Source organism: Leptidea sinapis, chromosome 15, assembly GCF_905404315.1.
Source record: "Leptidea sinapis chromosome 15, ilLepSina1.1, whole genome shotgun sequence".
NCBI classification, from domain to species: Eukaryota; Metazoa; Arthropoda; class Insecta; order Lepidoptera; family Pieridae; genus Leptidea; species Leptidea sinapis.
In genome coordinates, this window is record NC_066279.1 from 2,783,375 (window position 1) to 2,811,267 (window position 27,893).

At 36.1% G+C, this 27,893-nt stretch overlaps 1 protein-coding gene across 1 annotated transcript; it reads left to right on the forward strand.

The window, feature by feature from the left end:
* Positions 1-547: 547 nt before the first annotated feature.
* Positions 548-27,053, forward strand: LOC126968399 (juvenile hormone epoxide hydrolase-like). Its single transcript, XM_050813413.1, has 9 exons — positions 548-662; positions 8,389-8,568; positions 9,171-9,310; positions 10,506-10,593; positions 13,000-13,164; positions 17,990-18,136; positions 19,612-19,813; positions 25,606-25,840; positions 26,777-27,053. Exons 1-9 carry the CDS (start codon positions 660-662, stop codon positions 27,003-27,005), a joined length of 1,389 nt encoding a protein of 462 aa, XP_050669370.1. The 5' UTR covers positions 548-659; the 3' UTR covers positions 27,006-27,053.
* Positions 27,054-27,893: the final 840 nt, after the last annotated feature.

Here is a 27,893-nt window from a genome sequence, read left to right on the forward strand (position 1 = left end):
AATGTGTAAGCAGCACTGTGTTTCGGTAGCTAGTGAAATTACTGGGTAAATGAATCTTAACATCTTACGTCTCAAGGGGACGAGCGCAGTTGTAGTGCCGCTCAGAATTTTTGGGGTGTTTCAGGGCAGGGCGTATCAATTATCATCAGCTGAATGTCCTACACTGCTCGGCTTGCCCCTTAATTTCATTAAAAAAAATTCGTTCCTCACGATCCTCAGACATGAGGGACCGACCCAAAGAGACAGGGATTACCTCATTGTATGGTTCGGAGCTACTAATCTAAGCAATTCATTATATCGTAGATATTATATACTAAAGCTACAAACATGTGGATTATATCTATCTACTAATTATTCTTTCATATTATTAAATAATCTCTTAGGGTATCCGCGAACGTGTTTCAAATTTAATGGTTTGTTTATTATCCAAATAAAAGGTCGTAAAACACAAAAAATATTACATAAAAGTATGCTTTATTATAATGCTCATTAGACTATTAAATTTTTATTGAATCCTCGCGTTATCTGTTTGTGATGCAGTTATAATTCAACATTGATAAAGATAAGACGACATAATATGTTGTCATAACGTTTACTTTTGTCTCTTTCATTTGCGTTGGATTTCCACATGTGCGGGTTGAAATAGATACATCACTGAAATGGTAAGTGCAATAATTATTTATTTTAAAATGACAGTGCGTCCACGTTTTGGCTTGCATATATTTCGGGGCTATTTATAATCTGTGCTTTCATTTCAATTAACATTTTTATTTGGACTGGAATGAAATAAAGGCTGAATTTAACAACTTCTTGCGGTGCTAGGTCAATTTGTTATAATTAATAAATCATTGTATCTGTTGCATGCAATTATTAATTATGACAGCAATTAATAATTGCATCATGTTGACAAGGTGTCTTTACACAAACAATAAATTCTAGCTCTAAAGGGTGATGCATCCAATACAGGATAATTTATATTATACCCGGCCCGGAGAATCAACAACCGGTTCTGAGTTATGGCTCTTGTTTGTATAGGATGTTCGTTCTATCTTTTGCAATCTTATTTTTTCATTAAAAAAGTATTGGCTCAATAGCGTTTGCTTAGCTTTATCATAAATGGGCAAGTTTCGTCAATCGTTCTTCATTCATTCTCTCGACATGTCCAAACCACATCAGCATACCTTTCATAATTTTTGTCACAACATCTTCTTTCAGACCACAACGTTTCCTTATCTCACTATTTCTTATCCTGTCACTCAGGTAAACTCTTATCATACTTCTCAACGCTCTCATCTCAACTGCATTAATTATTCTGCTTTCATGTTCCTTCTGCCATACCCAACTTTCACTACCATACATGAGTGTTGGAACCAACACCCCCTCATACACAGCCAAACGAGCCTTATTAGACACCTTCTGACTGTTCATAAAGGAGTGCAAAGCTCCATTCACCATGTTTCCTGCATTCACTCTTCTTTCAATATCACTCTCATACTTTCCATCTCTTGTAAATTTAGAACCCAGATACACAAACTCATTCACCTGTTCAATTTTTTCATCTCCAATCACGATATTGCAGTCTGTCACTACCTCTTTCAAGCACCATCACTTTCGTCTTCTTTACATTCATCTTCATTCCCTTTCTACCAAAAGCTCCATTCATAGCAGTTACCATCTCTTGCAACTCCTCGGCCGAAGATGCAAGTAATACTTGGTCATCAGCATAGAGAAAACATTTGACGAGTAACTCAATCATTCTCAACCCACTTTCATTCACTTTTAAATCTTTCAAGCAATTTTTCATGAACATATTAAACAGCCACGGTGACGCTACACATCCCTGTCTAACACCTTTTTCGATATTAAACCATTCAGTGTATGCCCCGTTTATCCTTAAACATCACTAGACTCTCTATAAAGAGATTGCATTGCTCGTATGAGGACACTGCTCACACCATTCGCGGCCAATGCTGACCACAATTCATTTCTCACCACTCTTTCATAGGCCTTTTCTAGATCCGCGAACGCGCAATAGACCTTCTTGTTTTTAAACAAAAACTTTTCGGCTATGCACCGCAAGGAAAAGACCTGATCCGTACATCCCATTCCCTTTCTAAATCCCGCTTGTGCATCCCATACTTTTTCGTCTGTTTCATTCACAACTCTTTCAATAAACACTTTTACATACAATTTACCGACGACGCTGAGAATGCTTATACCGCGGTAATTTCTGCAGTCCTGTCGTGACTCTTTTCCCTTATACAATGGCACGATTACAGCTTTGCACCAGTCTCCTCGTACTTGCCCATTTCACCATCACAACTTGAAGAGGCGGTACAGCTGGCCAGCCACTATGCCCTGACCAGCCCTCAGCATCTCGACGGTAATCCTGTCATACCCTGCAGCTTTATCTAATCTCATACTTTTCAATGCTTTCACTATTTCATCCATGCTTATCTCACTTTCATCAATATTTATATTAGTTTCAATAGAAGCTGCCGGATGTTGTTCATGCACTTCCTCTCTTTCAAACAAACTTTAAAAATACACTTCTTCGTTTAAAAAGGCCACACATTCGGGCTATGACCAGGAAGTGGTCTGTGTCGAGGCCTACACAGCGGTATGCCCGAGCATCTAGCACTTTCTTTCTCAGTCTTTCATCCACTATTACAAAATCAATCATACTTCTAGACTCACCCTCATCTCTTGTATACAAATGGATCTATTTGTGGTTAAACATTGTGTTGGCCACGCAAAGATTCCATTCCAAGCTTACTTCAAGCAGGCTTTTCCCATTTTCATTCACTCTCTCGTCCCCAAACGTGCCCACAACTCCTTCATACCCATCACGCTTTACTCCAACCCACCCATTAAAATCCCCTTACATCACGATCCGTTCATTTTCTCCGCATTTATTCAAGACCTCTCTCATGCTATGCCAAAATTCCTCTCTCTCTTTTTTGGCTTACTTTTAACCTAATCTAGAGGGGTCTTGGGCTAACACATTTATGCTCTATCACACATTCTACTATTCGAGCGGAAAGAATCACACCAACTCCCTGACAGCCTCGGTTGGTTTGGGGGACGTATGCCGTGTAGGAACCATGAACCGTGGTGTCACATCCTTTCCTCTTCATTTCATTCACGCACAGAATATCTATAGATCGTTCATCCATCATCTGACATACTTCATCTACCTTATCATCCACTGCTCCTCTTACATTCAACGTAGCAAAGCGGCTCTCCATGGGCCGCTTTTCGCCCCCGCGAGAAACGAGACGTGATGGGTCGCGATCCACATCGCCGCCATTTTGGTGAATTAACCTATTTTTATTATTCTCCATTGCGTTTCCACGAGTATCAAGGGAAAGGTTTGTCCACCCCAGCAGAGCCCCGCATGCCATGGTAAGGCTAGCCTGATCCTGGGTCGCCCGGTCCCAGGGCAGTGTGGAACGCTAACGACTAGGCTTGCCCCTAGCCATGCATCCATCCGCGCGGCAGACGTTGGATTGGCGGAGAGGGTAGGAATAGGGAAAGGGAAGGATAGGTGGTGTGAAAAGGAAGATTGGTAAGTTAAAGTGGGAAATAGGAAATGTAGGATATTACCGCCCAGGAGGATTAGGACAGTAATCGCTAGTGGAGCCGGGGTCGCATACCCGTATACTATACCACAACTTCCGGACAGGTAAGTTGGGATGAGTATCCCATGACTATTATTATAATAATGTTGTTCGTGTGGTAGAAAGAAGTCATAATATTAGATTGACTATAAATCTGAAAAACTTTAGTATAGAAATAAAGATTGTTTATAGAAAATTCGCTATGAACTCCATACTCGTTTAAATTGCCATTTTTTCAGTGTTTTGTACTAAAAAGGAGCGTTAGTTTGAGGTTTGTGTCCAAGCCGATGGCCTTGAGGAATCAGGCAAAACTTGATTACGTCTGACTGCGCAAGAAAGCTGTTCTTTAAATTCAGAATTGGAACAATTTTTGATTTATTACAAACGTAATATAATTTTCTTTACATAACTAACATACCCATGTAACGATAAAACTAATATCGGTGAGTAGTAAGTATTTTCGGGGGTGATAAATCGATCTAGCTAGGTTTCAATTAAAAAATGTAGTTTTATCCGTGTTTTAATGAGAAACAGCTACAATAACATTAGAAGACAAAGGTAAATTTCGCCACTATATACAAGACTGTAATAGCTCAGATGGGACATTAGGTGATCCGGAAAGCGGAAGACCTCGGTTCGAATCCAGATGTCAATTAATAATTAGTACTTGTATGATTACGTGGCTCCCAGTGATATTAAGTAGATATTGAATTGCAAAACAGCTTCGAATGTCTCGGTGACTGCGTTGACGTGGACTAGTATAATAACAGGTTCTTGGAAGCTGTTCAAACGACCGGGTCTAATTTCTTCAAGAACAGCTCTTGTAAGAACCGAAGTTTTTTTAATTCTCCCCTCGAAATTGATGATACCCTCACCAGTGGAAGGCTCCCTTGCACAGGATGCCGGCTAGATTATGGGTACCACAACGGCGGCTATTCCTGAAAATGTCTTTGTCCAGCAGTGCACGTCTTTATTTATATTAATTTTTTTAAAAGGAGGACAAACGACCGTATGGGTCATCTGGTGTTAAGTGATCACCGCCGCCCACATTCTCTTTCAACATTAGATGAATCACGGTAGTATTGCCAGCCTTTAAGGGTGTATACGCTTTTTTTTTGGAAGATATCCATTTCGTATCGTCCCGGAACAAGGTTTGTTGTACATGGAAAAAAGTTCCTTGTAAAACCGCACTTGCATGTTCCTTGTGGAGGAACGCCACACATCAGGTGGGGATGATATTATAATTTGTGGCGTGTTGTGTGATGGTGGAATTTGGCGGCAGGAATTAGGTGAAACAGCTTTTCGGAACACTCTCCGTGATAAATACTATAGAAGACACACAATAAAGCGACGTCTCCAGGTGATCGAGCCGTTCACAGATCACTGGGTCCCTGACAATTCGAGTAGCTCTGCGTTGCACGCGGTCAAATGGTTGGATCTTATACTGGGGTGCGTCAGACCAGAGATGACAGCAATACTCAATATGTGGCCGGACTAGAGATGAGCCGGCTTGAAGTATTGCCGTGCTCTATTTACGACGCTTTCATTTCAGCCAGACAAGGCTCATTTTATACTATTCCGCTACCTTCGCAAGAGAGGACTCCATAGAAGACACAAGTTTCCTCTGGCACTGGTCGACGATTTCCCGAGAGTGACCTGTATGAAAGATAAAATTAGATAAAGACCTGAATGATAAAATTACCAAAAGTGGTTTCCGGTCCGTCTGCTTGTTAACGGGCTATACCTCAAGAGGAGCTGAAATATTGATATACATAAGATATTAAAAAAATTGAAACAAAATATTTTTGTAAAAAGTAGACCCACATAATAAAATAGGTATATCTTGTGTCAATGGTACTGAACCCGATTTTTCCAAGCCAAATAATTGTTAAGATATGGAAGTCAAAGTTACAGTTCAGTTATTCATTATATTTGTTCATGATCATATTATTTCAATTGTAAAATATTACAATAAAAATTATTATAAATAATACAATATATAATTTGCTTTAATCGTCTCTCATATTACAATAATATTTCTTAATTATTCGCATCTATAACAATAATTTATTCACATGTTAATTAACATAATATTGTTTTTCTATTAATGATTCTCTTTTACTATTAATGAGTTTACCGTATTGGTACTAATATTATTAATCGAACTCAAATAACAAGATAAATAAATAAAAAAAACTACTTTTAGTAACGTTGTTCGGCAGTGTTCGTTGTTGGCACAGAACAGTTTAAAAAGATTATTAAGGCGAGGTTTTCCCAACACTTTAGGTAAAAATCGCACGAACGTAAGACTCGATAGGTACGCAATACGCATGGACACGGGCATGGCTGAGAACGAACCGAGCGATGCGTGTCAACGACCGCCGACCTGGAAGGACCGCGTAATATTTTAATTTTTTTTTTAAAACCCACGATGAATATTTATAAATACTAATAAACTATCGAATAAAATAAGTTTTGTGTTTATAGCCTATATATATCATATTTTTATGATAATATAAAACAATTCATATAAAAAAGCCTATTGTTCAAAAAATAAATCTATCGAGATTTTTTTTCGTAATCGTGTTTTCGAAACTGCAATAATTTAGATAAAGAAATGAAGATAAACATGTCAAAAAATTGGAACCGTAGTATTTGTAGAAGTATTTTAAGTATATTTTCAAAAATGTTACTTTTTAGGACTACAGCGCCTTAATGGCCTTGTGGTCGGTCAGACGCGCCGAGAATATGACCAACGGATCATATTTCACTGAAATAAGATTCACCGGCTGACAGTCGCGCTCTTAGTGTAATAACGTATGAAACTCCGCGAAAAAGATGAATTTTGCCGTCTTTAACTATGATAACGTGTCAAACAAGAAACCCGGTCTGTAGTGTAGCCCGATAATGGATTTCTTTTCACCGGTTAGTCCAAAAACCCTTAAATACAATTAGTGATACTTATTAAAAAAAATTAACAAAAAAACAGCTGACTTCAAAAACACTGTTCCAGAACAATAGATATAATATCCATTAAAAAGTATAAAAATAATTGCGTATTAGCAAAGCAACAATATTACAGTTAAGGTTAAAAAATGTATAAAAAGTGTGTGTGTACTTATCTATATATGCACCCAAGAAGTTATACTTCTTTGGGCTAACGAAGCAAAAATCATTAAAATGATTTATTCCTCGTGCTATTCTACGTTTTTACAAAGAACAATTTTGTAAAAATCTTGCAAAGATGGCTTTGACAATTAAATATTAAATAATGAATACGGCTGTATGGGCTTGAACCCTTTGTCTGTCCTAATAATGGACGAAGAAACCAAAAAAAATACCGATGACGCAAACATCAGAACATTTTATCGAACAACTTCAAACTGCTTTACTGTTACTTTTGTGCAAAGAGTATAATAATGTATAGGGAAAAGAGAGCCCTCTCTACGCATTCTGAGCTGTCTATTTGATAACTAGCGCCATCTGAAGATTGGCCCCGAAAATAACTATTTATAAGCTCGAAATTATAAAATTCATTTTTAATGTAGTGACGCAATTAAATAACTAACTCTACTTTTTAATGTAGGTATTGCAATTTTTTACCATGTTGAAATTGCGCGTAGAGTTAGTCATTTAATTTGGCCACAACATAGAACATAAAGGATAGATTTAGTAGTGTAAATATGCAAAATGGAACACGAGAGCTACATTCACGCGCTAACTCTAGAAGTAGCCGCCATTTTATGACCAGTGGGCAGTGGCCAGTGACACAACTAAAGAAAAGTTGAAAGGTTTCAAGGCGAGTGACAGCTGACAAAGCTTTCATTTTCGCGCCAACTAACAGATGGCACTACAGTCTTCTGAAAACGTCACTATAAGGCGTCTGTCCCACCCCTGCTTTTGTGTTAGAGTGATGCACGCGCATCTTAAAATTCGCTCTAGAAGTTTAACTTCAAAATAATTACAAAAACGAAAATATTATACTTATGACATATACAGATTTTGCTAATATTTCCAATAAAACACCAGTGTTTTCACAAATTCCAGAATTTATTTACTTTACATCATTGTGAAGGTTAGTTTTCTGTTTACAGATGGTTTTACTGACAGTGTCCAATAAATTCCCATAGTTTTTACAAATTCATGACGTTTGGGTGTTCATGTTAATTGTTACATATTTTACTCATAGATTATAATGGAAATCATTTGTAAAATCTAAAAGCTGTTGATTTAAAAGAGTGGCACTGAGTGACTTGCCAATGTTTTAAAGTAAATATCTATTTATTTTTGATAAACTAAATTTTATTCAAACAAAACAAATCCTCTAACTATATTTATAATACTATGACTACATAAAATTTATACTATCATTACGTGGAAGCGTACCAAGAATACTGGCAGCATTTCCGCGTTTCATAGCTAGGCTGATCCGTTGACCGAAATAGCTGCCAGCGCTTGGGTTTCCAGTAGCCTTATTTTATTAATAAATTTAAATATTGATTTGTTTTTTTTTTTAAATATGAATAATTAACAATACAATCTATTGACAGTACCATTTACTATTTTTTTTATTGTTAATTTTGTATTATGCTCTTTGGCGATTTAAGAATACGACATCTATTGTTGTTTTGTTAGAACATTTTAGTTTGACTGTTTATTGAGGGCATTCGCCTGAGTCAGTATATCTTGAAGTTTTCAAAATACAGCTCGCATTCCAACTCATTCTGCCATCACAATTCATATATTAAATATAATCTTTTTCTTTCAGCTCTGCCGTTTGTTTGTGTTGGGTGCATTGGCACTTTTCTTAGCGCTTATCCTGTACTTCTACTTTAAAAGTCCCCCCCCATTACCGGAGGTGGACCTCAACGAATGGTGGGGCCCCAAGCTATCTAAATCCAAGTACAATGAGGAAATAGAACCATTTAAAGTTCAATTTTCAGAAGTGGTTAGTATTTTTGTTTCAAATATACTTATTTTTTTTTCAACAAGGTCCCGCTCAGGTCATATGGGCAGTCAACGAACGCGTCCGTGAATGAAGTAAGTAAGAAGAGTAATAAGTAGTATGTAAGAAAAGAGTAGTAAGTAGTACCTATACCTACCGACCGATACCTCCAAACAAGTCTTCGAACCGATTTTATATTAAACGGTTAAATCGGGCTGCGAACGAAATGATATAACATATATCGTTTCGTTTGAAGTTGAACAAACTTGAACAAGTTGGCAGTAGAAGACCCAGAGAAAATTAGGGGGCAATGAGATGGCGCAGATGGGGCGTGGGTAGATTAAAAAATATAGTCTAAAAAGGCAAAAAAAATACACGAAAATACTCTAGAAAAAAACATATTCTCAAAGTGGGCGGTGAACAAAATAAGGTTGCGAAGCTATGACCTAGATAAACCGTTAAATTCTGCGAGAGGCGAAACGCTCTTTTCGTGCGGTCAAATATGGTGTGAAAATATTACTAAAATAGTCTTTGCTCTGTCAAGAACATGGACGGCCGTGGTCTTCTACCATCTACCTCCTACTCCATATAACAAACGTTTACAGATCGTGAAGGGCATAAAAGAGCGTCTCCGCGACAGACACCCCCTCACTCCGCCACTAGAGGGCGTTGCATTCGAGTATGGCTTCAACAGCAAGCAGCTCGAGAGTTGGCTCAAGTACTGGGCTGAGGAATACCCGTTCAGGTAAGTGGTATGGTAGCCATGTTTTTAATGAAAATAAGATATGAGACGAGCAGCACGGTAAGCTGATGGTAATTCATACTGCCTGCTCATTACAATGCAGTGCCGCAGGATTCTTGAAAACCCCAAAAATTCTGAGCGGCACTACAATTGCGCTCGTCACCTTGAGTCGTAAGATGTTAAGTTTTATTAGCCCAGTAATTTCACTACCTACGGCGCCCTTCAGACCGAAACACAATAATGTTTACACATAACTGACTCACGGCAGAAATAGGCGCCACGGCCGTTGTGGTACCCATAATCTAGCCGGCATCCTGTGCAAAGGAGCCTCCCACTGGTGGTAAGATATTTATTAAAATAGATTAAGGTGAGGTATTTATTTATTTATTTGGTATTAAATCAAATCAAATATATTATTATTTCGTAGGTAAATTGCAAGGTAAATTGCACACTTGAAATATGTAATTGTTTCATACAGCTCGTTCGAAAGGCAGATTTCCTTAGAGAAGAACGAGCAAGAAACTCTAAGGATGCTCTTTTTACATCCTATATTATTTTCAATTAAATTTACAAATCATTCTTACTACAATATATGCAAAGTGCTGAAGAACTGAGCTTTTTCGCAAAATTTAAAATATGAGCACTCCATTGAAGTTTCGTATCTAAGATTATGCCCAAAAATACGGTTGTGTCCACAAGTTTCAACTTATCATATATAACTACAATAATAGACAACTACAAATATAGTAAGACCGTTACTTGGACATTGCGAAATTACTTAATTTTACTAAAATAAAAGAGTTTTTCTAAAATAAACGTAGCCTAAGTTACTCCTTATTACATCAGCTACCTGCCAATAAAATCCCGTCAAAATCGGTCCAGCCATTTCAGAGATTAGCTGGAACAAACAGACAGACAGACAGACATAAAATATAAAAAATATTATTTTAGTGTATGTGTATATATATATGTATATATATTTATATACATGTAGTAAAAGACGGTTATTTCAATATTACAAACAGACAATCCAATTTTATTTATATGTATAGATATGCCTCGTAATTCGTAAAATAAAGTATTGCCTTGTTCTCTTGACTCCTAAAGACAATTTTGAGTTTTTTGCTTTTCGTTTGTATTGTTATGTTATAAACAGAATTTATTTTATAATATGATTTGATATTCACTTGTTTTATAGCGAAAGGGAGGCGTATTTAAACAAATACCCGCACTTCAAGACTAACATTCAAGGTTTGAAGATACACTTCGTGAGGGTGACACCGCAGGTAAATAGCTATTTTTTTTAATACTACCGTCTGTCCGCGATTTAGTTCGCGTGGAAATTTTGTGACACATTTTACTGAGATCCATTCAGCCATTCTTGTGAGATTGTTAAGAATCATCCAAATAAGTATACAAACTTTCAATATTTGTAATATTTGTAAAGATAAGCTACAACCCGACTAGATTTATTTAAATTGGGTCTACGATTGAATCGAAATTCGTTCCGAATTAATGGTTTCTAAATGATTTTCGCATATATAAAATCATTTTCTAAATTACTCCTGGCCTACGTTACTCCCCATTACTATATATTCTTGTTATATTTATTTTATAAGCTAGCAGACATATAATAAGGAGTTAAGGCGAAACAAACGAACACACAAAATAGGCTGCTTCTTTTGACATCACAGACAGAGACTTCTTTTTTATGTGTATTTCACAGGTATATTGTCAAAGCCGTGATATTACAATTTCACTAGTGATATTATAATTTATAATACAACGGTAGATTGTCAATCGAATTCATTACATACAATTTAACGGCCTGGTTTTAGTAAAATTATATATGTCACTGGTGTATATATAACTTATATATACACGCTATAGTGGTATTGTAAGGCAAAGATGTTTTGACAATTTTACTGGTAGTTAGTTTCATAAACTACCTCGGCCGCCTCTGATTGTTCTATCTCTTGATTATATTGTAGAGTCATTATAGTTTAGTGTAATCAACAAATTATTATCTAATTGAATCGGCCTTTGCTCTCTAGTAGGTCCCAAAAACAAATTAAGTCTGTTGACCACAACGCACGAGCTGAGCGTAGCGTGCCGCGGCAGTGGCCGGCGAGTGCCATAGCCGAATTGACCCTTGTTCACTAAAATTTCAACAATAATTTCTGATGGAAGACTGCAGACACGCTCCAATGTTTACTGTTATTGTTTTGCATTGCGTATGAAAAAAATTGTCCAATCGGAACGCTCGACGTCTCACACTGCTAACTTCATTTGTAATATACTTAGATTTATTACAATATCACTATAGTGTACCCGTGACATTACAATGTCACTAAAACCAGGTATTTAAATTGTTTTACACAATTATGTTTGTATTAATAAGGATGAAACGGGAATATTAATTTTACTTAAACCTTATTAGTTCTATTAACAACTAAGGAACAAGAGAGCTTAGTAAGCTGAAGGTAGTATAGATTTTAGTATGAGAGTGATCTGTAAGATATAAAAAAGTATAAATGAGCCTTGTAAAATAATTGTGCAGGGGTGCATTCAGAAGCTCAAGGTGCCGTTGTTTCGTTTCAATGATTAATATTAACAATATAACTAACTATACAAATTAAATTTGAAAACAACATTTATGAACGATGCGCGACTCGAAACCGCGACCTCTCGCGTTCCCTGCGAGCGCTCTTCCACTGAGCCAGCCCTTCGAGTGACGTATCGTTGATAAATCTTGTATGACTTGTTCGACTCTCAGGTTGTGGCTTCATTTACAGGATCTTTTTTACAGGTGATAACCTGCTAAACACCAATATTTACATAATAGGAATTTGACTTGGGATGTCGCTCTTTCAAATCTAAACAATTTGTTATTTTTTAAAGTGATCACTTCTGGGATTAATTTCACAAATTAAATTTGAAAACAAAATTTATGAACGATACGCGAATCGCACCCGCGACCTATCGCGTTCCCTGCGAGCGCTCTTCCACTGAGCCAACCGTTTGAGTGACGTAGCGTTGATAAATCTTGTATGTCTTGTTCAACTCTCATTGTTGAGGGTTATCACTTTAAAAATAACAAATTGTTTACAATATAACTAAGTTATAACATTAAATTCAGAAGCAAATTCCTGCCGCCGAATTCCACCTTCACAAGACACGCCAGAAGTTAGGATATCATCCCCACCATCTGAATGTGTGGCGGTCCTTCACAGTGCGGTTTTCAAGGAGCTTTCTTCCACGTACTACAAAGCTGTGGAATGAACTTCCTTGTGCGGTGCTTACGGGACGATACGACGTAGGTACTTTCAAAAACAGCGGATACACCTTTATAAAAGGCCGGCAACGCTATGATTCCTCTGGTGTTGCAAGAGAATGTGGGAATAATGAGCCCTAACATCTTATAGCTCAAAGCGACAAGCGAAATATTTGTATTTCGATGCCACTCAGAAGTTCGGGTTTTTCAAGAATGCTGAACGGCTCTACGTTATACTAGGCAGGGCGTTTCACTAACCAGGTGAACGACTTGCTTGTATTGTTACTTATTCTCACAAAAAAACAGTGGCGCCTCCGGCGTAGTTTATGAACGCGCCTCTATATGAAGTATATTGTGATAAGCAGTCAAGATTTATATGGAAACCTCACTGAATATACACTGAAACTTCTTGACCCAGGTACCTGAAGGCACTGAGGTGGTACCGCTTCTTCTTCTACACGGCTGGCCAGGATCCTTCGTGGAGTTCTACGAGGCGATAACAGCTCTGACAGCTGTCAGACCTGACAGGAACTTCGCGCTGGAGCTCATCATACCCAGCCTCCCTGGTTATGGGTTCTCAAGTGTAAGACTTTATTGAATATTACATTTTGCACAGAAAAAAGTCTATTTTTATGATAAAAGAAATCTATTGAGGGTTAGGTACATTGATGAAATAAGCGAATGGTATCGCGAACGAATAACCATTTCGCTGACCCAATGCTAGATATTAATACGATTTTACATTTTAAGAACTTTATTTCTCAGAAGAATATTACAATATTCACTTATAGAGAAAATATATTCTAATTACCATATAATATTATGTGAGCCGTGAGAATTTAGCAATATCTATACATATATAGATTATTTTTATTGTTTAAATTTAAATATTAACAAAGTAAGTAAAGTGGAAAAAAAAACCAGTAAACACACAATAGAAGAAACTGACACACGTACATACACCAAAACATTCTCTGTCGAATACCATAAAAGATCTCGTCGGTCGTGTGCTTTAAGAATAAATAAATAGTAGTTAAAAAAACTAAAAAGCACGCTTTATATAAAATTTTTTTTTTTAGTTATATTTAACTATTATTTATTTTTCATTTTTTTGTCAAATTAGTGTAATTTCATCGGTCCTCGATAAATATACAAAGTTTGAACGAAATCTAGCCGTTTAAAGTGGGGCAACATCGCGCCCAAAGAAGTCGGTTACAAACATACAGATGAAGCTAATATAAAGCGTATAAAAAGGTTCCAACACTGCAATACCACTTATCTTCAACACTACAATACATATTACAAATACAACCTATTTGCTGGTTGCAAGTGAATGTTGCGACTTGCAATCAGGAAAAAAAAAGTAACTCTGACAAAGACTTTTAGTTTTATGTTGTGATCTCGTTCATACATATATAATTATTTGCATGTCACATCCAGGTATATACTTCATCCCCTAGATGAACATATTTTTTTTATGTATTAAATACCTATTCTATTATTATAAAACATACAAATTCCAATTCAAGTTCAAATATTTTTATTCAAAATAGGATGAGAAATCACTTATTGAAAGTAAAAAAACTGCCACCCATGCCAAAATGAAAGCCAAAGAAATAAAAATGGGCGCAACAAACTCAGAGGTCTATTTTTTTTCCTAAAAAAAATATGTTAACAAAGTTATATTGTACAATTAAACTTATTATTTAATAGCCTGAGGGCGGTTGCTCCATTCCCAATCTGTGGTATCATTAAGAATGTCATTTATTTTATAGTAACCTTTATCACACAAACGTTTTTTAACAATTCTATTGAATAACGTAATACTTTTGTTTTGAAAATTTTCTGGGATCTTGTTGTAAAAGCATATACATCGCCCCATAAAAGACTTACCTACTACTCGATTAAGCCGAGTCGAAGGCATTATAAGCTTATGTCTGTTCCTGGTGTTAGCATTATGATTATGACAGTTTCTAGCAAATTCACTTATGTGCCTATGAACATACATTACATTATCAAGAATATATTGAGAAGCAACAGTCAAGATGTTAATATCTTTGAATCTTGCTCTCAATGACATCAGTCAGAATCAACCATCATCATAATCAAAGAGACTTCAAATCAACAATCAACATAGCAAATCGCAAACAATAAAAAAGCAGTGTGTACCCACACTGTTTATTCTTGCAGTCATGTAAAATTTGGAAGCTATTTATTAATACTACAAGTGCTAACAGGCAAAGTTACTTTGCCATATAAATTAAGTACGCCGCGCCCGCTCATTGTATGAATTGTTATATTATGTTATGAAATCAAGTCATATTTAGAGGATATATACAAATTACAAAAAAGAATCCTTAAAACTATAGTTCCAAATTATTTATATAAACACAAAGAAAATACGGACCTTGCATTATTTAAATATTGCAAGGTTATAAAGTCTGTGATAAAGTGAAATTTCGTATATTGTCAGAAGTAAATGAATCAAAATTCCTTCGAGAAATTCAAAGACTGCCTCATCTAAGACAATTTACAGGAACAAACATGTCATTTAAATTACCTAAATCTACAAATATATATGGCACCAGAGCAAACAACTACGTCATTCCTCTATACTTAAACGAGAATCCCTTAGAGATTCTAAAATTATATATAAATAAAAATATATATAAGTCATCGTTAAAAAAGTTTTTACAAAATCCTCATTAATATAATTTTATCTGCGGTAAGCTAAGTAGACAACTAATTTGTAATTACTAACATTTATTTTATTTTTATTTATTTTATTTATTTATTAGGAATTCCAACAACAAGTACACTAATACAACAATAAAAACAATACAATTAAATTAATGCTAAATGTCTTATCACTTACAAGAAATCACAGCATGCACAGAATTTTACTTGATTAAGATAACAACACACTTATGTTTTTATTGCATACATAAAATAGTAGCAAAATTAGTAAGCATAGACTTAAGATCCTGTTTGGGTAATATTATTAAAGGTACCTCTTTCAAGAATAATTTTCTTAAAGTTTGAGGAAGCGAAAATATCTAAGGAATCCTTGTTATACTGATCATACAGGGTATACATTCGTGACAATGGGCAGAATTTTCTTAAATTAGTGCGACAATTTGGTAATGAAAATAAGATTTGTCGCTGACATGATCTTGGAATTCTATTTGGTATATGAAATCTAACTTTGCTGTGCAATTCGGGACAATTAATTAGGCCAGTGCATATTTTTTTTAGAAATACTATGTCCAAAAAATTTCTTCGTTCTTCTAGGGAGTTCATGTGGAAATATGATAGTCGTTCTTCATATGTTTTTTATCTTTTTAAGAACTCCATGACCAAACGCAAGATGCCGTACCAACTTTTTTTGGACACGCTCAAGTCTAGCAACATTTACTTTATAATGTGGCGACCAAACAACACTGCAGTACTCTAAATGACTTCTCACCAAATAGTTGTACATTATTTTTTTAGTTATTGGGTCTTTAAAATTCTTTGCCTCTCTTAAAACAAAACCTAATAATTTTGAAGCTTTATGTACTACTAGCTGACCCGGCAAACGTTGTTTTGCCATATAAAGTATAATTCACGCGATAGTTTTATAAATAATATATAGCCTATGTGTTATTCTGGTGTGTAAGCTATATTATTGTAAAGTTTCATCAAAATCCAATCAGTAGTTTTTGCGTTAAAGAAGTTCAAACATACATCCGGACATACAAACTTTCACATTCATAATATTATAATAGGATTTTATCTGTATGAGTGTTAAAATTTAATTTGGTATCAAAATGAATTCCAAGATCACGTATACACGTGACTTCTTCCAACATGACTCCATTTAAGTGATACGACGTAGGCAGCACATTCTTATTTTTCTTAAATTTAATATGTTTGCATTTTCTTACATTAAGTGACATATCGTTAAGCTCGCACCAATTTTCCAAACTATCAAGTTCTTCCTGCAGATGATAGGAATCGTTCAGTGACTTGATAACTTTACAGACCTTGAGATCGTCAGCAAAAAGATAAACTTTGGAATACTTAAAACACTCAGAGATATCACTAAAAAACACATTAATGAGATGCGGTCTGAGATGCGATCCCTGTGGGATTCCTGAGGTCGCTATGCATGATTCCGAAGTATACCCATTGATAACCACTCTTAGTTGCCTATTGCAGAGATATGAGCGAAACCAACTCAACAAGGGATCCGACACTCCATACTTCTGCAATTTGTATATTAAAATTTCTAGATTGACGGTGTCGAAAGCCCTGCTGAAGTCGGTGTATACGGCATCAATTTGTGCTTTACCATCAACTGCTTCCACAATTTCTTCAGTATAATCAACAAGATTTGTTGCTGTCGATTTGTTTTTAATGAAACCATGTTGCCGAGTATCAATTAATTGCGATAATTGCCACGTGATTTTTTCACAAATAAAAGATTCAAATAATTTAGCTAAGATAGATAAAATAGCTATGGGTCTATAATTCGAAACCAAGGATTTGTCTCCATCCTTATAAACGGGTACTATCTTTGTTTCTTTCCAAACCTTTGGAAAGATCCCGTTTTGAATAAAAGTCTTAAATATTATTTCTAAAGGAAGAGATAGTTCAGCAGCTAATTTGATCAAAAACACAGGTGGAATACCATCTGGGCCCGTAGTAGAGAGTAGCATCTGGGCACCCTGGGCGCCCTGAGTAGCATCTGGGCACCCTTCGCTTTGTCTAGTCGTATTACAGCTTTTTCGATTTGGTTGTGAGTGATATGTACAGTACGCAGAACGTTATTGCTCTCACATTTAGTTGATAATCATTTTTTATTTTGCATTTTATTGATTTCTATACTACTTTGCTTTTAAGCAAAGTAGTATAGAAATCAGTTATTACAAGATCTTATTTTAATAAGATCTTGTAATAACTGTATTTATTGAAAATAATTGTTCTTTTCTTTTTAAATATTATGTAATTTAATTTAAAGCCGCTTCACACACAGATAAGCTTCCTAAAGTTAAAGTGTATGTTATTATATTGTAAGCTATAACTATATTGTATTTAAATTTTAAATGAATGTTATAAAAAAAATGTCATTGACTGAATTATTTGTATTGAGTATATATAGGTATTTCTAAGTAAAGGAAATATAGGTTCTGGATATGTAATCACCAACATACCATATACTAAAACCTTCTCCGAAACACGCTGCATCTTATGGTGTAAGTATTATTCCGATCGGTTCAGTATTTTTCGCAGGATAACCGGCGGAAAAAACCGGCTTTCAATTTATTTGTATAGATGTTAAATTGTAACAAGATTAGTTATGACGTTAAATTGTAATCTAATAATTGAATGAGATTATTTTCTTGTACTTGATGCCTTATTTCTAGGGTGCCGTAAGACCAGGTCTGGGAGCTGATAAAGTAGCTGTTATCTTTAAGAATCTGATGAACAGGCTTGGATTTATGAAATATTATATCCAAGGAGGGGACTTGGGCGCTCTTATTGGAAGTAACATGGCTACTTTCTTTCCTCAGGTAAGGTGTTATAGATGAACTAACTGTAAGTAAAGTTTTCGACCGAGGAGGTACTGGTACCACACCTGTTTCTGCCTTTAATTAATAACATTCTGTTGTGTTTCTGCTTGAAACACAGAATGCCGGGGAACATTCACACACACAGGCTCCTTTGCACCGGATGCCGGCCAGATTATGCGTACCACAACGGCGCCTATTTCTGCCGTGAAGCAGTTATGTGTAAGCATTACTGTGTCTCGGTCTGAAGGGCGCCGAAGCTAGTAAAATTACTGGACAAATGAAACTTGACATATTATGTCTCAAGGTGACGAGCGCAGTTGTAGTGCCACTCAGAATGTTCGGTCAATAATCTAGAGCGGCACTGCATTGTAATGGGCGGGGCATATCAATTACTATCAGTTGAACATCCCTTACGAGACGAGGAGGAATGCATTTTCATTAAAAAAAACGAACGAAGATAACTGAATATTCAATATAATATGGTTATAAATATAGTATAAAAATATCAAACTGCGTGACACACTCATTTAGGCTACGTTAGCACAGACAGATTGTTCGCTGCAAGTAACCAGGCGAATAGTTTAGTAAAACCAGTAAAACCATCGTCACTAGTGGTTTTTTGTCAATAGGCGAGAGGCATTTTTGAAGAAAAAAAACCCGGTAATTGTAGTTAATTTGGGATTACTGAGTTAATTCACACATCAATTGGCTTTGAGTCAATCCATCTAAAGTCTTCTTAAAGGGTTATAATACGATGACTGCTAGTTCAGTGATGCGTTATAATCCTCGCATCTTAGGATGGGGAGAGGCCGCCATCTTAGTGAAGTGTCACTGGCGTCAGATCCAGGTGTATATTAACAGGGTAAAAGGAAGCCCAAACGGTGTGTGAACTAGTTAAATGTAATGTATAATCACGTACGACACGATAAGTTATTTATGCAATAAAACGTAACGTAAACAAATCCGTCAATTATTCATATAAACTAAAAGGCATTTATTTTCTCAAAATTGATTCCTTTAGAATTCTTTTTGATGTCATTTCTAATATACTAGATACTACTACCGCTTCGGGAACAAATGGCGCTCTGAGAGAGAAGAAGCGGCGCAAGAAACTCCCAACATTATTTTTTTTTGCTCTTTTCAATAAAATTATACAATATTGTACAGTCATTTCTATCGCTATAAAATAATCACAATCTAGTCCCAGGCTGTCCGATCATTTAGAAATTTAGCTGTGGAGTTATAGTTATAAAACATTTAAATTTATTTATAGATAATGCCTGAACAGTGGCTGGGGTTTTATTATAGAAGTGTATACATTTACCCTTAAAGCTATTATGTATCTTATGAAGCCTACTAGAATTAGTACGTATGAACTACTGACACAATGCAGATGTTTACACCCTTTTGTGCAAAAACTGGCAACCGATATGTGGCAGAATCTATTATCTAGTAACTTTAAATAACATTTTCAGGAGGTCATCGGATTCCACACAAATTTTCCATTAATCATGTCGTCACAGGCCACGTTCGTGAGAATCTTGGGGGCGATATACCCTCCGCTGCTTGTATCGCGAGAAGTTGAAGACCGAGTGTATCCATTAAGCAACTATTTTGGATTCCTTCTACAAGAGACAGGATATTTTCATTTACAAATAACAAAGCCGGATACAGTTGGTACGTGTTTACTTACACTTCTATATAGTTCTACTAGCTGTCCCGACAGACGTTGTTCTTTTATTTATTATTACAAGGAAACATATCACAAGAACTGAACAATATAGGAAAGAGATACAAAATATAAATGTAGATGCGTCCTAACACATGTTTCACAAATACAATAATAACAAAAAGAAAAATCGAAAAGGTCACAAAACGCAAACATTCACAGAAGTAACTAATTTAAAAGATGTAGACAAATGAAATTAATTAAAACTAAACTTGGGGCAACGATAAGAACGATTTTAATTTTAATTCTAAACTGTGTCTGAACACAGCAGGGGAGCACGAAAATATGTCGATGTCGAGAAAACTATTGTTGTAAGATTTACACATTCTGTGTAATGGCGCGCGAAACAAAATGATTGTTCTTGGGGACGATAGCTCAAAAGTAATGCATCTGCGGAGAGACCTGGCTGGGACGTGAAAGCCTACGAGACTGAGGAGCTCAGAAGATGTCAGCTCACCAGTACATATTTTCTTTAAAGTTACACAGTCCGTTATGTTGCGGTGCTGACATAGCTGAAGAAAGTTGTATTCAAGCAACAAATCATTATAGTGGGCTCGACTTCCTTTTACACGATAATTTAATGTGCGTAAGAACTTTTTTTGAACAGTCTCGACTCTTTTTTCGTGGATCGAGTAAAAATAATTCCATATTGGGCTTGCATATTCTAGTTGGGGTCGCACGAAGGACTTATAAAGATATGTGTAAGTACACTTGTCCTTAAATTGCTTGGACACACGTTTAATAAAGCCTAGCATGCGAAGAGAGCTATTTAGAATATGGTATATATGGGTGCCGAAGGTTAGTGTGCGGTCTAAATGAATACCCAGATCTTTGATGGTAGAAACTGACGTCAGCTGTTTATTGCCGAGCTGAAAATGAGTCGTGATAATATTTTTATTTCTGGTGAACACGATATGTTTACACTTTTTGTATGCCAAGTATAGTTTATTACGTGTGCAGTATGCATCAAGTCTGTTAAGATCCTCCTGAATACGGACAGCGTCAGATGGACAAGTAACTGTTTTGTACAACTTTAAATCGTCAGCGTAAAGTAAATAATTACAATGTGAAAAGCACTGAGATATGTCATTGATAAAAATAGTGAAGAGCAAGGGTCCAAGAATAGAGCCCTGCAGTACACCGGATGTCACGCGAACTGGAGAGGAACGATATCCATTAACAATTACCGACTGAATGCGGTCCTGCAGATAGGCCGCAAACCACCTCAAGAGGTTACCTTTAATGCCATTGAAAGAAAGCTTCTGTAAGAGTAATACATGGTCAACCTTGTCGAAAGCCTTCTAGAAGTCTGTGTATATAGTGTCTATTTGTGTTTTACAATCTAAGCCGGTGAAAATGAAGTTGGTAAATACGAGAAGATTGGTGAGAGTTGATCTGCCGGCAACAAAACCGTCTTGTAGATCAATAATAACATTTTTTAAGCTGGAGAGGACATGACGGTGCAATAGCCTTTCTAGTACTTTGGGAATTGTAGAGAGGATAGAAATGGGACGATAGTTTTCTATGTCATTTCTTGCTCCAGATTTAAAAATGGGTGTAATGTAGGCCGATTTCTCTGCTTATTTCCGCCTGGGAGATGCATACGTGACTTATTAGAACATGCGAGTCATTGACGATACTCTCACCAACAGCACTGGAATCAGAGAGAACCTCGTTTGCTGAAGGCTCGAAAACTGATTGAAAGTACTGCGAAAACATTTCAACCATGGCGTTTGGGTCACTAGACAAAGTATTTCCGTACTTCATGATATGTGGATACCCTGAGTTAGATTGCTTTAGCGAGGAAGTATATTTCCAAAAATGTTTAATGTTGCTTTTTAGGGAATCTTCAACACATTCAATATACCGATTATGACATATCTTAAGAAGCATTTTCACTCGCGCTCTTAACAGAGAAAACTCTTGATAATCACGAGGATTTTTATAAGTTTTCCAACGACCCCACAGCTTTTGTTTTCGTCTGAGAGTGCGTATTAACCCTCTACTGAACCAAATGGGGTATTTATGTAATTAAGGCTTCATCAAGGGCACGTATTTATCAACGATATTGTTTATTTCCATGTAAAACACACTTACAGCCTCATCGCATGGCAGTGGTGTTAAGAGTGACTTCCATTCAACCTGTTTGACTACAGTATTTATAGTTTGATAGTCTGCCTTAAAGAAATTTCTTTTGCGAGTACGAATATGGGGCATTGCATTTAATTTCTGTATAAGGCAAAATATTTGCAAGGCCGGGTGATGGCGAACAACGTTCAGCAAGGGATCAACAGGGGATTCGGTAGAATTTTGAAGAGTGGTCAGGACTAGGTCCAAAATCCTTTTGTTTTCATCAAATATATAATTGGATTGTTCTAAGTTCATGTATGACATAGTGTACAGAAGAATTTTTGACTGTTCTGTAATAGCAGATTCTAACAGGGCGTCAGGACCGGATGTCCAGTTAAGCTGAGGTAAGTTAAAATCACCGGTAATTAAATAGTACTCATTCTATATATAGATATAAGAGATTTCCACGTATATAATAACTCATCACGATATATCTGGAACGGATTTTTCTAAAATTCCATCCGCAACAGTTTTTTTAACAGACTTCCAAAACGAGAAGTCGATCGGTATTTTTTTTTATGTATGTACACCGATTACACTGAGATTTATGCTCCGATTTACGTAATTATTCTTTTATTTGATTCAAAATAGATGCCATTTGGCGCCATAAAAATTTTACATAGTTTGGCCCAGTAGTTGTAATTTTATGAACATTTATATGAAAATTTTCGTCTACCTGGATGACATAATTGTGTTCTGTGTACGGCTTTTTTTTTGGAGTTTTCATTCAAGTTGATTGTATATTATTATTAAATGACACTAAAACGTATAAAATAAAAAATATACTACTTTTAACTTTTAACTTTAAAAAAACCGACTTCAAAAACTGAAAAGTATTAAATAACTAAAAATTTAGCTTTAATATTAATAAAATACTATTATTTGTATGTGCTACATATTCATAGCTTTGAAGTCAGTGCAATAATTTTTCTAATTATGATCTAATGAAGCTAATTATATATTATAATTGGGAGCCTCCAACTCAGCATAGTTGTGTTTTCGAAAGAATCCACAACGCTGGTCTTCCGTGGAAATCCAGAGAGCCTGCACTCTACTACTTCGTGATACAAAAAGGCGCTGCTGTAGTGCCCATCTAGCCTACAATTTCTCCCACTCCAACACAGCTAAAACTTTATCTACCTTACAAATAAAATTGGCATAAAGTTATAACTAAGCATACATAGGCTGCACTAAAAGTATCGGGAATGGAATATTTCCACTGTTCCTGTCATATTAAAATCTTTTTAATTGAAAACTCTTTGGTTTTAAAAATCGAATACCATTTATTTATTTAAAAAAAGATTCTCGGTCTTATCACAAGGTCTTGTCAAACTTGTTTAGTCGTTGAGAAAATGGAATTGACTCGAGAAAATTCTAGAGCGATGATTTATTATGACTTTCGAAGTGATTTAACACAAAAATAGTGTGTTGACCGGGTGATTTCTGCATTTGGTGATGAAGCCACATCCATAACCATATTTATCGCTGGTTTGCTGAATTTCAACGTGGACGTGTCAAGCTCAGTGATGATCCCCGTCAAGGACGTCCAAAAACCTGCAGTCACCAAAGAAAACGTTGATGCTGTGCGTAAGCTGATTGAGGAAGATCGACATGTGACATACCGCGAAATTCAGGCAACTTTAGACATTGGCATGAGTCAAATACAAATAATCTTGCATGAACAATTAGATGTAAAAAAGTTGTTTTCCCGATGGATACCGCATTTGCTCTGTGAAGAGCAAAAAGCGGCTCGCGTTACTTGGTGCGTCAGAACTCTCGAAAGATTCCACGCAGGATCCTCAAATGCTGTATACAACATCGTCTGAAGTGACGAATCCTGGATATACGCGTATGAACCCGAAACAAAAAACTAGTCGCGAGTTTGGGTGTTCGAAAATGAGTTGAAGCCAACAAAAATTCTTCGTTCACGGAGTGTTGCAAAGTGGTGGCCACGTTTATCTCCAAAACCGGCCATGTTGCGACTATTCCTCTTGAGGGACAAAGAACGGTTAATGCAGAATGGTATGCTAGCATTTGTTGGCCACAGGTCATTTCTGAACTCCGTAAAGAGAACTGTAACCGCATCATCCTCCATCACGACAATGCGAGTTCTCACACCGCGCACAGAACTAAAGAGTTTTTAGAGCAAGAAAACAAAGAATTATTAGACCATCCGCCGTACAGCCCCGACCTAAGTCCTAATGATTTCTATACTTTCCCTAAAATAAAGAATGAATTTCATGGTCAGAGATTTTCATCACATGAAGAAGCTGTGGACGCCTACAAAACGGCCATTTTGGAGACCCAAACTTCCGAATTGAATGGTTGCTTCAATGATTGGTTCCGTCGTATGGAAAAATGTGTCCAATTTCGCAGAGAATACTTCGAAAAGCAATAAATACATTTTTAAATATTAATGTTGTGTCACTTCCTTGATTCCCGAAATTTTCAGTGCCGCCCTCGTAAACCAAGAATATGCAAAATGTTTACAAGTATACATTTTGCTTACGTTTGGTTTATTCGTACGTATAACGTTACCTGCAAGTTGTCTGCGTTTATTTGCAAGGCTACTTGTCATTCAGAAAACTTCAGAATTATCATTGTATTGACAGTGTTATCAAGGATATTGTAAACATTTTGCATATTCTTTGTTTATCCTCAGGCATAACTTTATACCAAGTTTAATTGTAAGGCCGTATTAATGTGCGATTGGGTGAGTCCTTGGATGGTTGCAATTGCATTGTATCTTGCAACATTACGATGTGAAGCAACAATGAGAACGAGGACTCTGTGGCTCGAACAGTCAGTAAATGGCTATCATTCTGGTCTTAAATATTACTTACCTATATTTTTCTCTTCTGTAAAGTTGAAAGATTATCTATCATTTTAGCTGTTCGTACTCGTATGTGTGACAAAGGCTGAGATCTATAGAGCGTAGGTACTTTGAACAGAACTTACTTACATAAAACTTAGCCGAATGCAATGACTTCTTTTTTTTATTAGTTGTTTTTGATGGCATATATTATAACGAGCGTAATTTGAGTTAGGAGACGAGACAAAGTTAAGTTAGAAAACATTAAGAGTCAGACAAAATTCAAAAACGCACACAAGATGTGTCAAAAGCAAAAGTGGAAATGGACTGGACACATTCTGAGGGAAAAGAAAGTGAAATGGACAAAAACCGTTACAGAATGGTATCCAAGAGACGGGAAACGAAGGAAAGGTGGACAAATTACAAGGCGGGAGGACGATTTTAAAAAGAGAGCAGGATCGGACTGGATGAGAGTAGCCAGAGACCGGATAAGGTGGAAGTCTTTTGAGGGAGGCCTTTGTCGAGAGACAAATTACTAGTTAAGCTAATCTAAATATTAATTAATCTTTAGTTATATGAAAAATTAAGTCACTAGTATGAATAAAGGCTATTTATTTTATTTTATTATTATAATGAACTACACAGATCGACGCGTTTGGTCCCACTTGCCTTCTGCGGATTGCCGACTGCCGTAACTAACAGTGTTCCTGTGTAACGCTAATAAATCTGACGCTTTCGTGTAACCGAACATCCGTTTAAAAGTTTCGCTTCAAAAACTTTCGTTTCTTTTTGTCTCAGGAGTTGCCATATCAGATAGTCCGGCTGGTCTCGCAGCGTATGTTCTGGAGAAATTCTCAACGGGGGTGTGCCCGGACCATCGATATAAACAAGACGGTGGTCTTCCCTACCGCTTCACCAAAGACCGACTAATCGACAATCTCATGGTCTACTGGACTACCAACTCTATTACTACCTCAATGAGGCTGTACAAGGAGACTTTTGATAGCAGATACATGGGTTTACGAATGAATGAGTAAGTTGTATTGAATAATTATGTAAGTTTGTTGTTGTATTAAAATAATCATGAAACTTTAATGAGATTGGCGATTCCTTGGCCATTGACTTCCTTACCACTTTTTCCATTTCGATTCGATCGACGAATTCGTAAATGGAAAATGCATAACTTCGACGATCATATTTTTTTTTACCTACATAATAATAATGTTTGATTTAGATATGTTTATGTATATCTGTACGGTTAACCTGTTAGGTCCTTACCAAATTAGGCCAGACAAGGAGAGTAATACGAGCCATATTACTCTTCCTGCCTTACCTGCCGTGACTCAAGTCACAAGACTCGGGCAATGTTCGGAGTAGCTCGCTCTTCTCAGACCCGGAAACGCACTAATGGACGGCTAAAAATTAAATCACTTTTTGGTGGAGTTGGAAGTTTTTAAGTCTCCTTCCTATTGGTCTGTTACACCATTCAACTTATTGGTAATAAATTGGTACGAGGTGATTTGCTATTCAGCTCTTTTTTTTGTTTTTTTTTTATTAGGTTCACTAAACGGTATAGGTACACTCTAAATATTGTATAAAACAGAAAAATACGATAACATGTACGGGGGGAGGGGGGGGGGCGCTTTCTGGAAGTGAAGACAGCATGCTTTTAAATATATATAGATTGTCTAACGTCAATAATTCGATATGTCAAATTTGGATAGGGTATAGAAACCAGTTATCTGTCGCATTCATACAACTAACTACCTAACAATCCAAGCCGTCTTCTTCTTCTTGGATTGAAAAAACTCATCGGTTGCTAAAATGGTAAAAGCTAGGAATCAAATATCAATCTCTCGTCGCATATTATTATAGGATTGCGATTAGTAACCGTCGAAAATAAACCTTAAAATAAACGCTGTACAATAAATGAAATAACCAAATGTCTTTTGTGTATTTTTGATAACAGAATACCAACGTCGGTTCCAACATGGGTGACGCAGGCAAAGTACGAGTTATCCTACACACCCAAGTTAATTCTGAAGTCCAAATATCCCAATCTCGTGAATGAAACTATCCTCGATGACGGTGGACACTTCTTGGCTATGGAACTGCCTGAAATCTTCAGCAATGACGTGCTAAAGGCAATAGGAGAATTCAGAAAATTGAATAAAGAATATAAAAAAACAGAGCTCTGAATGGATGTATTTGTTGTTTTAATTTACACTAATATATATTTTGGTAAAGATTTTTCTTTAAATAAGTTTATGTTTTTAATATAAACTAATGCTTTACCTGTATCTATATATTTATTTATATTTATGATCACTTCTCTATTTCTTCCAGCAAAGCATGCATATTGAAACAAAGTGACATACGTATTGCGAGTGTAAGACGTAGCTTGTCGCGCACATTAAAGTAATAAACCTGACCTGTTTTCATGCGTAGCCTAATAGCAATCTATCTAGATTCTAGACGTATAAATAATATCTAAAGGAATCTCGACTGGTCTCTTGGTTATTTTTTCACCCAAGTCAAAACAATAAATATTTACACATTTACCAAAGACCCATGACAAAACAATATTTTCAATTTCAACTGCAACATAAACCAAGTAATTCTTTATTTGGCCTAAACACTGAAAAATAAATGACTAAATCTATAAAGCAATTTCGGCTGTGATATTAGCTATGAAATCAATGAACGATTTATTTCAAAATGGCGCCGCATTTGTGAAAATCAATTGTCATTTGTCGCATATGTCAAACCCTAATATGTCGCAAGCGGCGTCCACACACGTGACCCTGTGCTTGTTTAGAGCTGAGCGTTTAGAGATTAAATAAAACAACTGCTTGAGTAGTATGAAGACTGTGAGGAATATGTGGAAGATATATTTTACTTCAGTTACACGATATATATACAAATCCTTAAAACTAGTTAGCCAATTACAATTGTTACTCAAATAATATTTACAAGTTTAGAAAATACACACCAATACTAAAGCTTACATTTTGTCCGATAGTTAAACGTTTCATTCAATAAGAATTGAGAATAATATTATGTGTTCTATCTCGCTCTAAAACTAA

What these genes read in the sequence shown, in the direction of transcription:
- LOC126968399 (XM_050813413.1), top strand. An exon ending in AAGTTCAATTTTCAGAAGTG is followed by an intron (nt 8,569 to 9,170) that starts GTTAGTATTTTT and finishes AAACGTTTACAG; the next exon opens with ATCGTGAAGGGCATAAAAGA. An exon ending in GCTGAGGAATACCCGTTCAG is followed by an intron (nt 9,311 to 10,505) that starts GTAAGTGGTATG and finishes CTTGTTTTATAG; the next exon opens with CGAAAGGGAGGCGTATTTAA.